A 17635-nucleotide genomic window follows, 5' to 3' on the forward strand; every position below is an offset into this window, starting at 1 on the left:
CCTCTGGGGTATTGGCCACTCTTCCCAGCTTTGTGTCAGCAGCAAACTTGCTGAGGAGGCATCTGCCCCTTCATCCAAGTCACTGATGAATAAGTTAAAACAACACTGGACCCAGTACTAACACCTGGGGGACACCACTAGTGACAGACCTCCCACTAGGGGTAGAGGGCACTTCTGCAACAGGCCTGGCTCTGGCAGCTCAATACAGTTTGTGTGTATGGACAGGCTGATGCTGGATCCCTCACAGCCCTCTCTTTTCCATGCTGAACAAGCTCAGCCCCCTCAGCCTTTCCTCACAAGACAAGTGCTTCAGCTCTTGACCATCTTGGTGGTCCTTTGCTGAATGCAGTCCAGTTTATCCATGTCTTTCTCATATTAAGGGAGCCCAAACTGGATGCTGTTTTCTAGATGTGGTTTAAAAGATGCCAGTTTGAAAGTGATAATTCCTTCTCTCAATTTACCAGCTCTTCTTCTGCCACTAAAGGCCCAGGATGTCATTAGAATTCTCAGTGTCAGGACACACCGCTGTCCAACATTCAGCTTATTGTCCTCAAGGATTGCCAAATCCTTTGCCACAGACCTGACCCCAGTCAGTCAGTCAGTCAGTCAGTCAGTCAGTCAGTCAGTCAGTCCCAGCCCACAATAACTGCATGTCCTCATCTCTGAGCTGGGTGCTGGGCAGCACAGCCCTTCTGAGTGACACAACAGAGCAGGCGCCAAGGACGAAGCGATGAGATCAGGGTGAGATGCCGAAAATGTTTTGCCTCATCTGACACAAGCCCACAGATGCTGGCACTGGAAGGAGGTGTAAAGACACACTGAGATGGCATCCCAAGATCCATATTTGGAACACATTAAGCTTTGGGAGAATTTAGAACATCTCAGTGGGATTTATGAGCTGGTTCACACTTTCCTAAGCATCTTGTGATGTGGACAGGTGGGTGTAAGAATCCACATTTAAAAGGGCTGTATTTGGGATACTTTCTGGGAGGAGTCTCCCCCTCTTCCAGCCTTTTTGGATCCAGAGAAGTCCCACCAAATGCACATTTCAAAGATGGGAGAGGCAGAGGTGATTCAAGCAGCAAGAGGGCAAGAGGTTTCGGGAACAGTGGGGAGCTGGAGGGGCAGCGCCACTTCACAAGAGGAGTGAGGTGGAGATTGAGTCACTTGGGCTGAAATAGTGCAAGAAAGAGCAGAACAGAGAAGAAGCTGCCAGAGAGACCTTCACCTCTACTCCTCAAAAAACCCTTTCAGACACAGACCAAGAATTACTCCTGGAAGCCCTATTAGTAAACTGAGTAAGCACTTCATAATCATTGGTACAACATTTCTGTGAGGTAAAGAAAACAAACACCTGCCAAGGACAGGGCTACTCACCACTAGCCTGGTTTCCAGTCATTTACCAGGGATAACTTGCTTGTAAGTAATGCAAGCACCAAACTGCCTGGAAATCTGACAGGCAGTGCCATATGCAACCCAGCAGAAGAGTTTGTCTCCACAGAATGAAATACATAAAATCCAAGAAACCAAGTGAGATATCGCCTAAATCAGTCATAAAGGGAGTCAAGGAGAGGAACAGCTGCCATGTTCATGATTTGATTCCCAAAGAGAAATCTCTGCTAAGATTTCCCAGGCCTAACTCTTGCAGAGTTGGACACCAAAGCCTTCCATCTCCATTCAATCATGAGCAGATGTGACTGATATTTTTCTGCTTTAAAAACTTTACGGACCACCAGTGCCCAGCTGTTGATCAGAGAATCATGGAGTGGCTGAGGTGGGAAGGGACCCCCATACTAAAGCAGGGACAGCTACAACAAACAGACAAGAAGATCAATATGGAGCCATTTTACACTTCCATTAAAAGAAATAGAACTAACAACACACATTATTCTTACAGCAAATGCAATGTGAACATGTAAGAGCAGATATAATAAAACCACTGGAAGATGTTTTACATAAAATATGATGCTCATTAAGTTCCCAACTCAGCAAGATAATGAAAACAAGCTACCTTCAATCCCATGGCTAATAGCAACAAGTCCTAGTCTCTGAATTTTCATTAAAATTAAAAGGCACATCACCTAAAGTAAAATTCGAACAGGGGCCCTAAAACTATAGTATTTCACCAAAGATCCAAAATTCCACTAGATGGAGATGTAATTGACTGGAGAAACAATTTTCAGACAAAAAAAAACCAACCCAAACCCTATGAAAATTAATAAAGTTTTAAATAATATAGCAGTTTTGCAACATAAATTTGTCTCGTGGCCCAAAACATCAAAATCTTGGACTAAGGCAGAGGCCTCTGAACACAGCAGAAGAAACATCAGACGTTACTAAAACAATTCATATTGCAGGGTGGATAGCATATATCCTGTATGCAAGTATTAATATTTAATGTAATATATTGTAATTTGCTTTTACTTCAACATCCTATAATGGCCTTAGTTTTCCATTTCACTCTCCAGTGACGGAAATTATTGTAAGGCTGAAGTTTATATTTCATATAAACTGCCATTTTTATGAAAAAGGACTGCTGAAGTCCACTGGAGTTTTGGAGGATGGGAGAAGACTTCAGATCCCAGCCTGCCAAATCATGGCTGAGTAGTTAAAAGATAGGCAGCTCTTCAACTGAGCAATAAATACAATGAGGTCCTAAGAACAGAACACAAGAAATCAATAAGAAAAAGAAGAAAACTGTTGAAAAATTAAGACTTGCCTCAAAAAAAGTCAACCTCAGTAATTGAATCTGTTCAGAGAAGGTCTGCAGAAGATGAGCTAATTGTCCTAACAATTGTGTGGCCACCCTCTTGCACCTACTATTCCTTGAGATTGGACAAACTACTTATTCTAGCACTAACCTGAGGCCTGATTTCTGTGCCCCAATATGGCTTCAAAGAGGATGCAAATGCAGTGAAGTAAGAGCAAAGCACAGATTACTGTCAGTCAGTCAGTCAGTCTTGGCATTTGATGTCCTACCATTGGGCAACACCTTGCAAGGGCCTGCTGGATAAGGACACAAAAACCCTCCTTCACACATTTTGGATGGGGCTTTACTAAAACAAAATGTGCCTTAGGACTTCTCTGCCCCCTTAAGAGCAATTTGCCTGAACTACCTGAATTCTGCCGCACTGGTGCTGTCGGAGACACCATTTGCTTGTGTCTCACTGTTACAGGTCTGACTTGTGCTGAGGGAACTGTCATAATGGAGGTGCTAATGCAGAAGTAGAAAACAGATTACAGCAACAGGAAAGGCTGAGAGAAAATTCTCCTTTGCAGGGTGCATGTGCAGTAAGAATCAGTGTGGTTTCTGCTATTAAAAGCAAGAAAAAAATTGGTTGCAGCCTAGTTGGGGGATGGAAATACCCTATCTGCTGCTAAGGAGACCTCTGGGTCTGGACTGGGAACTGGAGAAGCTCCACTCTTGCTTGGCATCAGACAAGCCCCAGGATTTCTCCTGTTCCTCCCTCTGTGAATACCCCCTCAGTATCCATGCTGTGGCTGGCACAGCATGTGGGCATGGCCCCACGGGAGATATTCTGGGCTGCAGAGCATGCAATCCCACTGACTTCAAGGGGAGGCAAACAGGAAGAGAGTTGGTGCCCATCTTTGATTTCAATTAATTGTATTAACTAATCCCTCTAGTTTCATAATATCAACTCAATTCCTTCCACTATCTCTTCTGTCTGTGGCCACATGCACCTGTGTGTCATCCTGGCTTCTCATCAGTTTTCTTTGTACATGATTATGCTGGAGTAACAGCTAACTGTAGCTTTGCTTATCTCCTTCTTCATCTTCTTCTTTTCCCTAGAAACTGCAGTGCACTCTCCCCTTCGAATTCTCTTCCTCTGTTACTGTCAGGTCATTTCAAACAGCACTGCCTTCATTCCAGTGCCAAGTTATGCATCTCTATCCTTCACTCTGTGATTACTGGTTTCAAAAGTCCTGAGCCTACTCCATAGGCTCTGGGGGCAGGAAGGCAGAGACCAAGTTTAAGGAGATCAATTGGTTTTTCTGAAAAACAGCTTTATTCCTCAGATTGAAAATATAATGTTCTTAACTCTTCTGGACACTGAACCAAGTCTGTAGCATAACTCATTTACCTGCAAGTGAAATGAAACCTTTATTTTATTAAAAATACTCCTAAAAAGGCATCAGTTACTATTCTAAAAAACATAAACATAAACAATCTTAAATTTTTAAGTGGATTCCCTCCATGTGGAATATGTTTACAGTTTCTAATACAAATGTTATTAATTCTAACCAAATTTCTGCACATTCTATATAGTGGGGGGGGTGTTGGGGTTTTTGTAGAACAAAAAGATACATTCTAAATTTGGGAGAATATCCGTTTGGTGCTTTAGCTTCTGTTTACAAAACCTAGTCAGTTCCATTCTGAGACGGTACAGAAACAGCACGAAATGCAGAGCTGTGAGTGCTGCAGACCTGTGCACACAGCCCCTCCACTGCCCCAGGTAAGTGCACTGTTAGCAGTCTCAGGTTACTTCCCCAAAAGATGAACACAGGGAGGGGGATTTTTCGGAGTCATATTTGGCAGAGCTGAAAGGCAAGGTGTAACACCCACCTACCTCATACTTTGAGTGTTACAAAAACACATTTGAAAGATAACCCCAAATCACCCCTCCAATCAAATACTTCACCCTTTCAGCATGACGCAGAAGTTTAATTTCCACTGATGGGTGACCTCGAGACTGTTTTATATCCCCCCCTTCCCAATGGCAGCTATTCCCCTCACTGGCAGAATAAAGCGGGTCTATAAATAACTTCAAAAGGAATTGTCTCTCTCCTCACGCACTGCAGACAGCTGTTTACAGAGATCCCGACTCCTTATGCACTGCGTTGGCCCAGCTCTCATCCTACTGCTTTCTCTGCTCTTCCTAAAAAAGCCTCGGGCGAGGCGGTGCGGGCGGGATGGGGGGATCCTCCACTGCCGCAAACGCCTGTCCCCAGAAGTTGAGGCTGCCGGCGGCAGGAGTCGGAGCGCGACCCCGGGGAAATTTCTCAGGGCAAGGGGGTTGCGATCTCGTGTAATCCGTCCTTAAGCTCCACGGTCCCGGCTGATCCTCGGCCCCGGAAAACCCCTGGTCCCCACCCCCTGAGCCCGCAGCCGCTCGGGGCCCGCGCACCGCGTCCCCGCTCGCCCGCCCGCAGGGACGCGCGGGGGGCGCCCCGCACCTGCCCGCAGTCCCCGGCGGCGGGGCCGCACAAAAGCCGGGGCTGGCTCACCTCCTTCAGCTGCTCCAGCTCCTGCTTCAGGCCGTCATACTCCGCCTCCAGCTCATCGTACTGCTGCTTGAGGGTGAGCTTCTCCTCCAGCACCACCAGCCCGTATTCCGCCGCCTGGATCTTCTCGTGGGTCGTCTCGGACAGCTCCCGGGTCAGCCGCTCGATCTCGCTCTTGTAGTGGTCTGCGCCCTGCAGCACCTCCTCCGCAGCCATAGCCCCGCCGGCACTGCCGCGCCGCCGAGCAGGCAGCCGGGGGGCGGGCGCGGCCGAGGGGCGGCACCGGCACGGCCGGCCCGGGGCGGCGGCGGGGCCGGGGCTCGGGGCCGCCTGCGGCAGCCGCCGCCGAGCGCGGTCCGCCCGCCGCAGCCGCGGCCCCCTCCTCCCCCGCCGGCCGCCCGGGACGCGGCGAGGCCGCGCTCGCCTCCTCCGGCCCTGCGGCGGCCCCGGCGGCGGGGGCGCCTGGGCTGGCGAGGAGCGGGCGAGCCCCGCTGCCCGCGGCGGCGCGCCGGAGGCCGGGGCGGCGAGCGGGGCGGCCGGGAGCGCGCCTTCGTGCGGCGGCTCCCGCGGAGATGCTGCTGCCGGCGCCCGCCTCCTCCCGCGGCGCCGGCACCGCCGCCTCCCTCGCACACGGTCCCTCCCCTGCGCTCTTTAAGATGACAGCGTCCTCGGGGCTGGCATCGCCGCCGGGCGGGAGGGGACGCGGCGCGGCTGCCGCGGCAGAGCTGCCGGAGCGCTGCGGAGCCGGCCCCGGCGCGCCGGGATGTCGGCGCTGCGCCTGCGGGGCTGCTCCCGCCCGAGCCCCCTCCCTGTCGCTGCCCCCTCCCTGCCGGTGCCCCCTCCCTGCCGGTGCCCTGCCGCCCCCCGGCGCCGGGTCAGCGCCTCTCGGGTCCGCTCAGCCTGCTGCAGCCATGGCCGCAGCGGCGGAGCGCCTGTGAGTCGGGAGATGCAGCCCAACAAACTGCGGGAGCGGGGGGCGGCCGCAAGTATTCCCCTGCTATTTCGGGAAACTGGGAAAGCAGCTACCTGCTCCCTGCCCTGTCCTCGGCGAATGAGCGCGTTCGGGTATGGTCACGGCAGCCTGAATGCGAAACAGCAGCGGGGTCGGGGCACTGGGCTAGGGCTGCTCTTCCATCACCATTAGCACAAGGTCTCGGTGCCACTGATTAGACAGCAGGACAAAACTGATTCAGCTCAGATGCGGTCACACCATTGTTTCTCTGTCAAATTAACCGGAGACCTGATGCATAGATTATGTCAGTTTTATGCTGGCTGCAGAAAGACAGATGCTACTTGTCCAGCATAAAATTGGGGTGGTGCAGACAGACAGTAACTGATCTCGTACAAAGCCTGCCAGTAAAAAGTTCACACACCAGATTAGGCGCATTTTACATATTTGAACTGGAAGACTGAGTTCATCCTGGATCAGTGTCATAGCCTTTTTTTTTTTTTACTCGGAGTCTTAAACTCCAGTTTACTGTTTCTTCAAACTGTGGCCTGCAAATAGACTTGAATTTATATTGGTCAAGTTTTGCTGTATTAGCAGGACCTGTTTTTCACGTTTTACAGACTTTTTTTATTTTTAAATTTACTCCTTTAAAGGTTGACAACTGAGTTAGATTTTCCAAATGGAGGTGTTTGTTTTAAACAGAAGTTACCTGTAAGAAGATGAATGTCACTGCCCACCAATGCAGCACTATATTGGAAATCAAAGACATGGATTCCCTTTCTTGCTGACCTGATAATGTGGTTTTAAACAAGCCACATCCCCTTTCTACCATTGCTTCCCTGTGACTAAGAAATAGGTAAAAATTATTAGACTGCTCAGCAAAGTTCTTTGAGATCTGCAAATGGAAGCACTAACACTAGTTATACAATATATGCACACAGTACATGGCATATATTAATTTTATAAATGTACATGCATTAGTTACATACATAACTAATACATTGTAATCCAGCCTGGACAAACACTTCTAATGGCAATGGAGAGCATACGGAGAAGAAGCAAGCAAAGTAATAGAAGTTCTGTCAATTTTTAGCTTGAAAACCATTTCTGAAATGCACATTTTTAAAAAATTCTACTGCAGAAGCAAGTGTGAATATTAATAGGTGAGAAGAGTGAGTGGCTCTCATTGATGACTGAATGTCAAAAGAGAGGAGAACACCAGCATCCCAGCTGTAATTCCCATAATACAGCTATCCTCAACATCCTTTTCTTAAAAGACAATGAGAGATTCCACAAATCAGAAGGGGAAAAAAAGAACAAAATTCAAAGGAGAAGCAAAATGTTGTCTCAAGAGCTTTTACAAGTTCTAATCTAGTTGTCTTTCTCAACTTTGCACCTAGGCCATTGTGCAAGGAAATGTTTCCTGAGCACGGGAATGGATCAGAAAAGAAATATCTTTGAGACAAGTGCTAAAAATGAGTGGTTGGGTCAAGGATAGTGTGGAAACTGGCTGAAGCAACAGGATACCTATAGCTAACCAAGCCTTGGTGTATCTCCACTTAACACCATTTGCTTGACATCTCACTCACAACCCAAGGGCAGCCTCACCACCGTCAGAACATCTGCACCCCAGAGGGGAAATCTGGCGGTTTACAGGGTCAGTTTTTCTGCTACACCTCCAAAGAAAGTGCAGGGTGAAGGGCAGGTGTGTGCCCTGTGCAGCAATGCACAGTGGCTGTGAGGTGCTCCAGCTACTCTGAATTGAAAACACCAAGATGCCCATGGTTTGCCGTGACTAGTGCCCATTTATTCCTCTTCTTGCCTCCTAAATATAAGCAGTATCAAACCTGGCTTCTTTGGTGATATTTGTCTTTGTTTTGAAAATCTACTTGTTCAAAAGTCTTCTTTGAAAAGTCCCCAGCTGTCAGGGAGCTTTTGTTGTCGGTTGTCAGTTTCTCTGCACTGACTACCCCTGGACTGGGCAGCACACACGTGGATACATTCAGACATACATATTTAACTGAGTGAATCCCACCTTTCACTTCTCTAGCCTTTCTTAGGCCTAAAAACCAGCACCTACATTCCGTTGTCAAGATTCTCCATCTGTATTTATAATGGCCTACAAAGGTCACTGATGGATCTGAAAAATGTTCAAGCTCCTTTCCCTGTTACCAGGAGCTCACGTCTAAGTTTCAGCCAAAGTCTTCATTAATGAAGGAGGTGCTGCAGCATGACCCAAAGGTGGTCATTCCCTAGGGATTATCTCATAACAGAGGCAGTGGAATCTCCTTTGATGGAGATCTCTGGCTTTCTGGAGTGCCTATGATAAACTATGGATGCAAGTTACTGTACAGTGATGCCAGCAAAGCTCTGCTTTCAGTCACAGTTCTGGTACCTTTGGGAGCTCACTTATCAGTGCAGATAGCCCTAAAACAATGGTATTAGCATTTTAAATAATTCCACTGACCTGGTGTGATCACCTTACACTGGTTTAAGTCCTGCTACAGTGCTCTTACATTTTCTGCAGCCCCCAAGCTCAAAAAGCATGCCCTGGTCTTATTAAAGGTTGGCATATCACCCTGCATTGTTCTCTCTCCTTCATTTTGCCCTGTGCACCACCTTCACATGAATATTTCAACCAAGTCCAAAGTAATTTCATCTGCATGTCATTCCACATACCTTCATAAAACAAGCTTCATTCTGATTGCATCCATTTCATTGGCATGAAACTGAATTCCTTTGCATTCCTGACAAATGATACTAGTGGATTTCTAAACTAAGGATAATAGATTCCAGTATTGATTACACATTTTTTAGACCATCAGATATTCAAGGAAAGGGGAAATTATACAATTCAAATTTTACACAAGAGATGATTTAAATTTCAGATCATTTAAGAAGTATGTAATGACCTATATGAAATGAATTATTGGTTCTATGCCTTAGTGACAATGCAGCTGTAAAAGCAGGCCATACTGTATGGAAGAAGGCTGAAGCATGCACAGACCTCCCTGTGAGTACATTTGTACAGAGCATCTCAGAGCACCAGAGCCCAAATCTAAGCAATTGCTAATTAGCAGTGTTTGGCAGGCTCACCAGAGTGGCCAAAGGGGGGAAAAAACCAACAGGAAAAAGAAAGGTATGAGAACCAATCTGTCGCTATTAATGAAAATGGCATTGATTTCCTGAAAGGGAAAAGAAGGGGAGAGTGTTTCAGTGTGGTAGGATGGCAGAAATGCTGCAGCCTTCCTCAAAGCATGTGAGAAGCTGCTCCGAGTAAGGCCATGCACGCACACAGAGCACAGATAGCTCAGCGGGGGAAAGGCAGGAAGGGCCTTTTGTATGAAGTATTCCAGCACAGATTTCTTGTGTCCACCACGCCGAAGGGATCAGAGACACAGACCGAGGCCGTGCCCTCTGGTTCAGTGAGGGCTCAGCTGCGATGACCTGAGGGCACAGGGGCGGCACAGCGGGCAGGGCAAGGGGCAGGGGCCTGCAGGGGATGAGGGATGAGCAGCTCAGGTGGGCAGGGTCTGCTGGCCAGCGGGGGAAGCAATCTAAACTGGATTGGCAATAGTTCTGCAGGGCACCATGGGGGAGTCTTTTCTTTCAGCCTAGGTGGAGAAGCTCCATGGTAGATTGTTCCAGGTAAAGCCTGGTGGCTTCCCTGAGGTCCAAAGGTTTCCACAGAAAAGCACTGAGAGAAGGCTCTATGGGAACTGTGCTGGCTCTGGTTTGGAAAAAAACAAGTGGCTGCCAAAGCTTCATCTTTCTCAAGCACTGAATATAAACACCACCTTTGTAATGAATGGCCAGCCTAGAGAAAAATGGGAAACACTGGGAAGAAAATGAAATTTAAACAAGATCCCTGTCCAATAGAAATGGTAATACGTTTTAAGAAAATTAGTTTATGGAGAATGCTAAGAGAAACTAAACACAGGAGCTAATAAACAATAATGCATATAATGAAAAGTAATGATGTTTCTCTGATTAATGAGTGTCAGTATTCAGAAGAAAGGCTTTCAAACACCAGTGTCCTTATGTGAGTCCTCTGTGAACTGCCTTTAAGGGATCTGCAAAGGTAAATAATTTTAATTTTTTTAATCCTATTATCATGTGGACTTAAATGTGTTTTACAGGAAACTGTAATTATACCAGAATGATTTTAGACTCCAAAAAGCTGGAGGTTGAAAATCACTTTTGTAGAGCATATGGAACCTGAAAGGAAAATAGAGTAAAACAGAACATTCAACAAGGAAATCAGGGAAAAGAGCTGCACAAAAATGGTTGGCAGGATGTTTTGTGTGTAGTGAGCAGGGGTTAGAGAATCAAAAATGAGTTGTACAAGAAAACGACAAAAAATGAAATATAAGGACATTTAGAAAATACAGTCAGCAATAACTAAGCAGCCAACTGATACTTGCATATAGAAAAACTACAGACTACGGCAAAGAATGTGAATTATAGCTGTTATACTGAATAATATCATTTCAGCCTGAAAGGGTGTTGCTCTCAGCGAGTGTTGCACACGGATCTTGGTTCAGTTCCACAAATGTAAGCCGAGTCTTTTAATTGACAGCATTGCCCTCAGGCTCAAGATCCAGGACACTGCTCTTCCACTCTATGCAGAGACTCAGAACACAAATAAAAAAATGGTTGAAAGGAGCACAGAAGGGATTATTATGCCTATTTAAACTACCGTGCACTTTCCTGTGACACAAGGAAGACCTGCCCACTAAGAATCCTTTGTCCAAACAACTTGTCAGCAATTTAGCCTAGATAAATCAGTGTCACAGTGTTCCTTACTGAACAGATGTAAACCTCGGAGGAGAAGGGAAACACGGTTTATCTCAGATACACAGCAGGAATACTCCAAATCTGCTGGAGTGCTCCTCGGGGCCTGTCTGCTATCCACAGTTCTGGCTCTCCCTGCTTTGTAATGGCCACTCCCTCCCACTTCATCTTCTCACAGTCCCCATCAGCCCAGCTCCAGCCTGGGGGCTCTGCCCCATTGACATCCCCCAGAGCAGTGATCTGAGTGCTTAGGGGCTACCAAACTACCCTGCTCCCAGCATCCTGGGTAAAGCTGTCACACTGCAGCCCAGCTGTCAGCAGTGACCCTCCGGAGGTGAGTACAGCACCTGTGGGGATGACCAAAGGAGTTTTCTTCTGGAACACCTGGTCCCTCCACAGAGCAGAGATGCCCAAAGCCTCTCAGGGCTGCTTACACCCCCAGCAGCTGCTGTCCTTAATGCCAAAAGGGACAGGACAATGCCCTCTTTTCTTGGCAGTTCTATTCTGGCACTTTTCGAACCCTCTGGTTTGTTGTGTTTTTTCCAGACTCTCACAAATCAATTTCTCAGTCATCTTTAGTGTGTTTCTGGGAAGTGAAATGAGGTTATACATTATTCCTCCAGTCTCCTTCTTCCTTTTATTATGTCAAGTCACCACCAACATCTTTGGAGGGAGTGGATGTGCAGAGCTGCTCAGTTCCTGTGCTTCCTCCTACCACACAGCATGGGCAAAAGCAGCTGGCAAAACCAGAATAATAGGTAGATCCCACATTTGAAATGTGATCTCACTGTAAAATAAGAACCAGACTGCAGGTTATGATCCCATTTTGTCTAGTTTTTCTCCTCAGAAGTCATTAGCGTGAGAGAATGAATTTCTATGTAACAATGTCTCTTGTCTTGAAATGGAAAGCCTAGACTCTGCAGTGCACCTATTAAATACAGCTTCAAAAAGCACTTATTTCTGCTAAAGCTAGCATTTGCCTTGCATTCTTTATTGTGCATCAATGACTAACAACATTTACACACAGTGATCACTGAGAGAGAAACTGAAATTTTTATGTGGAATCTAATTGTAATGCTGTGTTGATAATGTGAAGAAGATTTGATTCAGATACCAAAAAAATGCATATATGATTTAGTGATCTTTTTCAAGAGCTCTAAGCTAATATTTCAGCACTCAGCTTCTAAACACACATTGCAATGAATGCAGAACACAACACAAAGAAAATTACATTACATTTCTATTAAGTGAGTATGGCATTTGGGAAAGATGCCAAGTTTATGATACTATCCTATAAACTTGGATTTTGTTAGGTTTTTATCAAAATACCTAATACGGAATGGGTGGTGTGTATTCAAAACACTAAAACAATGGATTACAAAGGAGGCATCTGGATCAAAGCTACAATTATTTTCCTCAGATAAGAGAGGAGTCAAAGTGCAATTAGGAGATTAAGATCTTGAACTGGAGGCTGACTTCCGTGGAAATTTTCCCAATCACTTTTGGTACATCTTGGATTAAATGATCATTCTATCACAAAACAGGATACTACTTTAAAATCATCTCTAGAAATTTTTTTCTATAATTGCATTTATACTATAAATGCTTCTTCTTATAATAATCACATTAGTCGACCTACAGACAAAGATTGCAATAGCTGAAACATGTACTGCATAAAATTATTTAATGTGAATTCTAATTATTTAATCGTGAAATCTAACCCTTTAAAAAACTGAAACCCATACAACTTTCTAAGGGTATTTTCTTTGTGGTTTGTTTTGCTGTGATATTTTGGGCTATTTTCATATGCCTTATGCTTTCTGAGCCAGATCAAGACTGGCTGGTATTTCATTCCAGATTTCCTTACAATCTAGAGCTTTACTCTTACAAAACCAAAAAAAAAACCACCCAACCTCCAACAGAATGAACTTTTGAGGTCCAGGAGAGATGGATTCTAACTAAACCTGCAAACTAGAAAAACATCATGAGCATGGAGCAGTTTCTAACCCTGACCTTGCAGTCCCCAAAATATGACTGAATACCTAGAGGTGTCCTGAAGGGGAACATGGTAAGGTTTTTTGGGTGAAACATTTTTCTTTCAAAAGAAAGTCTCTTCGATGCAGATATGTAGAAAGGTGTTGTATTCTATTTTAACAATAGCTATCTGAATGTATCTAGCTGGGAAACATTAATACAGTGTAAGATGACAGTAAAACAATCCTATAGTGCCAGAGCCTTCCCTGATATGTACTACCATTTGGGAGGGGAATAAAGTTAAATGGGAGTTTCTGTCAGATTGTCTTGGTAGGCTTTTTTTATTCCTTCTCCAGGATTAGGAGTTTCTGAAGGCACAGCAGATGGAGCTTGGCATGTGGAGTACATGAAGTGGGGATACAGCCACCTTTGGGTGCTGAGTGCTACCCTTGCTCACAGCAGTTCCTGGTACAAGCAGGGGGAAAGGCAAGAGGGATTGCTGCTATTTGCCTACCTTTGTTTGCCCAACTGGGCAGCAGAAGATCAAGGGAGAACAGGAGAAACAGTCAAATTCTTGCCAGCAGTGCACGGAATTGAGAAGAGAAATAACAGATGGTAATTCCTTTGATTTAAGGAACCCATCTGCTACTGCTCCCCCTTATGAGCTGCTGGGGATACTGTGTGGAAAAGCTTCAGAAACAGGCTGTGAGAGGCAAATGTGAGTGTGGGTCACATGGAAGAAGATGGAAGGGAGAGCAGCTCTGTGGAAGGGGACACTACGAGAAGAGAGCTGTACTTCTGCTCAGCTCTTGGTAACTCCCAAAATAGGCCTGTGAAAAGTTGAAGCAACTCAGTTATATAGGACAACATGCAAAGCAGCTGCTCCCTGCTGTCCCACTTTGAATACACAAGTGAGAATAGCTTGTGAAAGCCTGGCTGCAAGGGAAGTCCACACGAAGCTCATACAATAGCTGTGGTACCAGGCTGCACAGTCCTGCAGAACTGCTCACTTCTGCTACTGACATCATCCCTGATCACCTCTCACTCTCTCCTGCTTTGATGAGCAGAGTTAATACATCTTGGTATTATATAACATCAATGCCTGATAACTACCATTTATTATTCCTTTTAAAATTAATAAGTTAATTAATCTTTCTGCTTTTCAGGTTGTCTGAGAACACAGGCAGCTGCAATCATCACATTTATCTATGGGATATGAATGGAACAATGTCTATGAACACAGGGACGTCAACTTCCCTGTAAGAAAGGTGGTAGTCTGGAGCATTAGTACAACCATAGAAAAATAAATGTGGGCACTTGATTGCCTTCCTGCTTCTTCCTGACTGACAGCTGCTGTGCTGTCAGCTGCAGATCACTCAAAGCTGTCACTGACACACAACTGAAGAAATAGGAAACACCTTCCACAAGAAGACACCACCATGGAGAAGAAAACACAAGTGCTCAGCTAAAAGGAGAAAATCAAATACTAACCCTCCTTGCCTCCTTACTGTTCTTTAAGAGCAATCTCTCTCATTAATATTGTCAGAAAATGGCAGCTGCTACATTTTAAGGGATTTGACAATTTACAGATAGATGCAGAGGGGAAGCTTGATTTGCAAACTTGTCACAGATTCTCTCTGCGAGAGGCGTGTCAGAGTAGAAACACGTTCTGAAAGTGAATTAGCAGGGTGTTACGGCAGGTGGAGGGGGTAGGGTGCAGCAATCTTCCAGAAGAGTCCCCAGCTAAGGAGTTGCTCGGCATCACAGGCACACTCTCACACAGACACTCACACACACACCGGATAGAGCTTGTAAATCCACGACAGTCAAGAAGCGGGAAGGGTCTTCATGTGGGGTTCCACGGAGGAGGTTTACTCCTGCCACACATGAAGGGGTCCCATGACAAAGACAAGGCACATGTGAAGGACCAGGGTTTATAATAGGGGGTAACAGGGGCAGAGTAAAGAACAGGGTCCAATGAGTAGAGCAGAAAGTGGTGCAGAGGCAGAGTAAGGGACTAGGAGGACCAATGGGCGGAGGATTGCACCAAATGGGGACCAATGGGGACTCTGGGAAGGGAGAACAATCTAGGGAAGAGACATATAAGGATGAAAATGGGCCAGCTGGCAAAGGAGAAGTGGGGTACATTTGCATGTCAACCAAAGGATCCTGAGAGAAGACCCCTTTTCCTCACCCTGACCCAAAGGGACTTATCTGATCTAGGGACCATCCCTCCAAGGGAGCATCACAGATTCTGGTTTAGGAGGTGCACTGGCCTCCACAGCAGGATGAGGGAATTGTTTTGAATATAGGAATGGTCAGGGCAGTCAAGTGTCTTGAATAACTTCTGGGGCCCTTAGCTGGCATCCTGGGACACCAATCCACAGAAAGCTGGAACAGACATGCACACACATACACTCCAAGGTTATCCAAAGAAAAGGGCAAGCAGAATATTTTTGCATTGTCTTTTACAAAAAGCAGTTGAGACATGGTGTTAAGTAAATATAAAAAAAATACTTAAACAGCCAGATACACACATTTACTTACACACTTGTTTATAAAAATGATATTACAGGAGAATCATGACTTTGCCTTGATTGAAGGCTGAGTTACTGAGCATCATGAGCTGTGATTGATAGGATAATACAAATCTAGTGAGGTGAGCCTTGGAATGGAGTGGATCAAAAAGCCACTGGAGAGCACTATCTGAAACTGCTGGGAAGGTGGTATCATAGAGAGATTTGCTGGTGGCCTATGTTGACATCCAGCCAGAAATCCCTTAGTAGTACAGAATAATGGAGATTAGGGGGAGGCATTGCTCTGAAAATGTCCAGCATCTCATGGAAGCAGATTTCTCCAAGTGGAACCATCACATGTTGGCACTGAGGTGCTGCCCATAGCCCAGCTAAGAGACAGATTGGGCAGAGCAATATCATATTGCTCCAGGACTGGCTGTGCCAACTCACTGTGCCTGGTGAAGATCCCGTATAATTCTCATTTGTGTGCCCTGTACGTGCACCTTTTCCCTGTGTAGCTTGTCCCTTGCTTGAGGAACTAAGTAGGTTGAGCTTGACAGTATCACACTGGTGTTTCTCTTCCACCACCTGTGATAGGTGGGAACTAGAAAAACTGGGGAAGGAGGAGAGAAGGAGAGATGGAAGGATGTCTTTGTCAATATGACAATAAGACAAAAACAAAATCAGAAAGTGTATGGGAAGTGTGGGAGACTTCAGTGACTGGCTGAGAATTGAGGGTAGATCAGAGACAGAACTGAGGGTGAAGGGAATTGTCCTCAGAGATGGCAATCTGCCATCTGATCCTTGTCAGTAATGTCTGGGGACATGGCTGCAGAGTGAAACGGGTCCTCCCTTCCTGTCCCTTCGGAAAACACAGCCAACAGTAACTTGCTGCTGCCATACTCATGGGAAATGGATGTCAGGGAAGGAGCTGTTAGGGATGACAAGCCAGCTGCCTGCTCCCCTGCACAGCTCTCTCTTCAGTCTGGGTCTGTGTGTGCTCCAGATTCTGCTGTCTTGATAGAGGAGCTTGAACAAAAATATCAGGAGAAAACTTACTTGGGTGACTAAGCACTAAAAAATGAAGTAAAAGACTTATTATAGCCAGCCTGATAGATGAAATTATGTTGAAAAATGAGATTATATACGGGAAAGCTGTTGGCAGCCTAAGGGGAAAAGAAACCTCACAATCAAGCAAAGTTTCTTTTCAATTATTGCTATTAATAAGCTGTGGTTGTAATGATTGGATACAATAAATGTAGGTAGAGGTTACATTAGCTGCTCTGAGACTCCTGATTTTCCCTCTAACCAGTGATCTGCTTCAAGAGAAAACCAAAATGTATTACAGGAGCCCAAAATTTGCTGGGGATTATTTCCCTGACCCTGTTCGGTGCACAGCATCACAAACTGCCAGGCTGGCCCAGGGAGGATGGGGATGCTGGGATCAGGCAATGCCCGAGGCACAGCTCCCCAGACACCCTCCCACCTAAACTGACAGGCTGTCCCAATTCTGGATTAGTTTGAGCATGGCTAAAGCGCTTCCTCTGACTGCAGTTAACCTCCACATGAATAAATGCTTCAGTCTTTGGAGCGTGAGGTACTGACTGTCAGTGTGAATTTTAAAAAAGCCTTTAAAGATAAAGGTCTCTGCAGCCTTTTGTTTCATTTTCTGCACATCACGTAGATCTGATGTTTTCAGTGAATGGCTCTGAATTAATGGTGTTTATTCCTTGAGTTAATAACAAGATTTGAAATAAATGAGTGTGTCTCTAAACAGTCTGTGCTGAATGTTGCAGACCCACCAATATGTTTGGAAAATCCTATTTACCTGCTCCAGAGACTCTTTCATCATCTAAATCACTAACCCAGCTCCACGCTGACAAGCAGGGACGGGAGAGCTGTGCAGTGCCCAGGGTGTTTGGTCTCTCAGATGGCCAGGGCAGGCTTCTGGAATGTGGTAAATTCCAGATGTGTTCCTGCACTTCCCACTGCACCACTTGCAGACATTTCTGAACAACAGGCAGGGCCAGCTCATGCTACTGCAAGAATTATTTGCCATAGGCATGGATGCTTTACATCTCTGCTCTCTGTTCTTCCTCAAAGGTTTATATGTCAATAATTCCCAAGAAGCTTCAATTGGTTCCCTGGGAGTCAAAAA

At 45.8% G+C, this 17635-nt stretch overlaps 1 protein-coding gene across 6 annotated transcripts in view; it reads right to left on the reverse strand.

Annotated features, from left to right (window-relative positions):
- The window catches only part of BICD1 (BICD cargo adaptor 1), a 160559-nt gene extending 155099 nt beyond the window's left edge, over positions 1-5460 (reverse strand). For all 6 annotated transcript variants that reach the window (XM_063395620.1, XM_063395621.1, XM_063395619.1 and 3 more), the window contains exon 1: positions 5248-5460. In XM_063395620.1, coding sequence (XP_063251690.1) covers positions 5248-5460 — 213 coding nt within the window. The remainder of the gene's footprint in view (positions 1-5247) is intronic.
- Positions 5461-17635: the final 12175 nt, after the last annotated feature.

The sequence above is a fragment of the Prinia subflava genome, chromosome 4 (assembly GCF_021018805.1).
Source record: "Prinia subflava isolate CZ2003 ecotype Zambia chromosome 4, Cam_Psub_1.2, whole genome shotgun sequence".
Taxonomy (NCBI): Eukaryota; Metazoa; Chordata; class Aves; order Passeriformes; family Cisticolidae; genus Prinia; species Prinia subflava.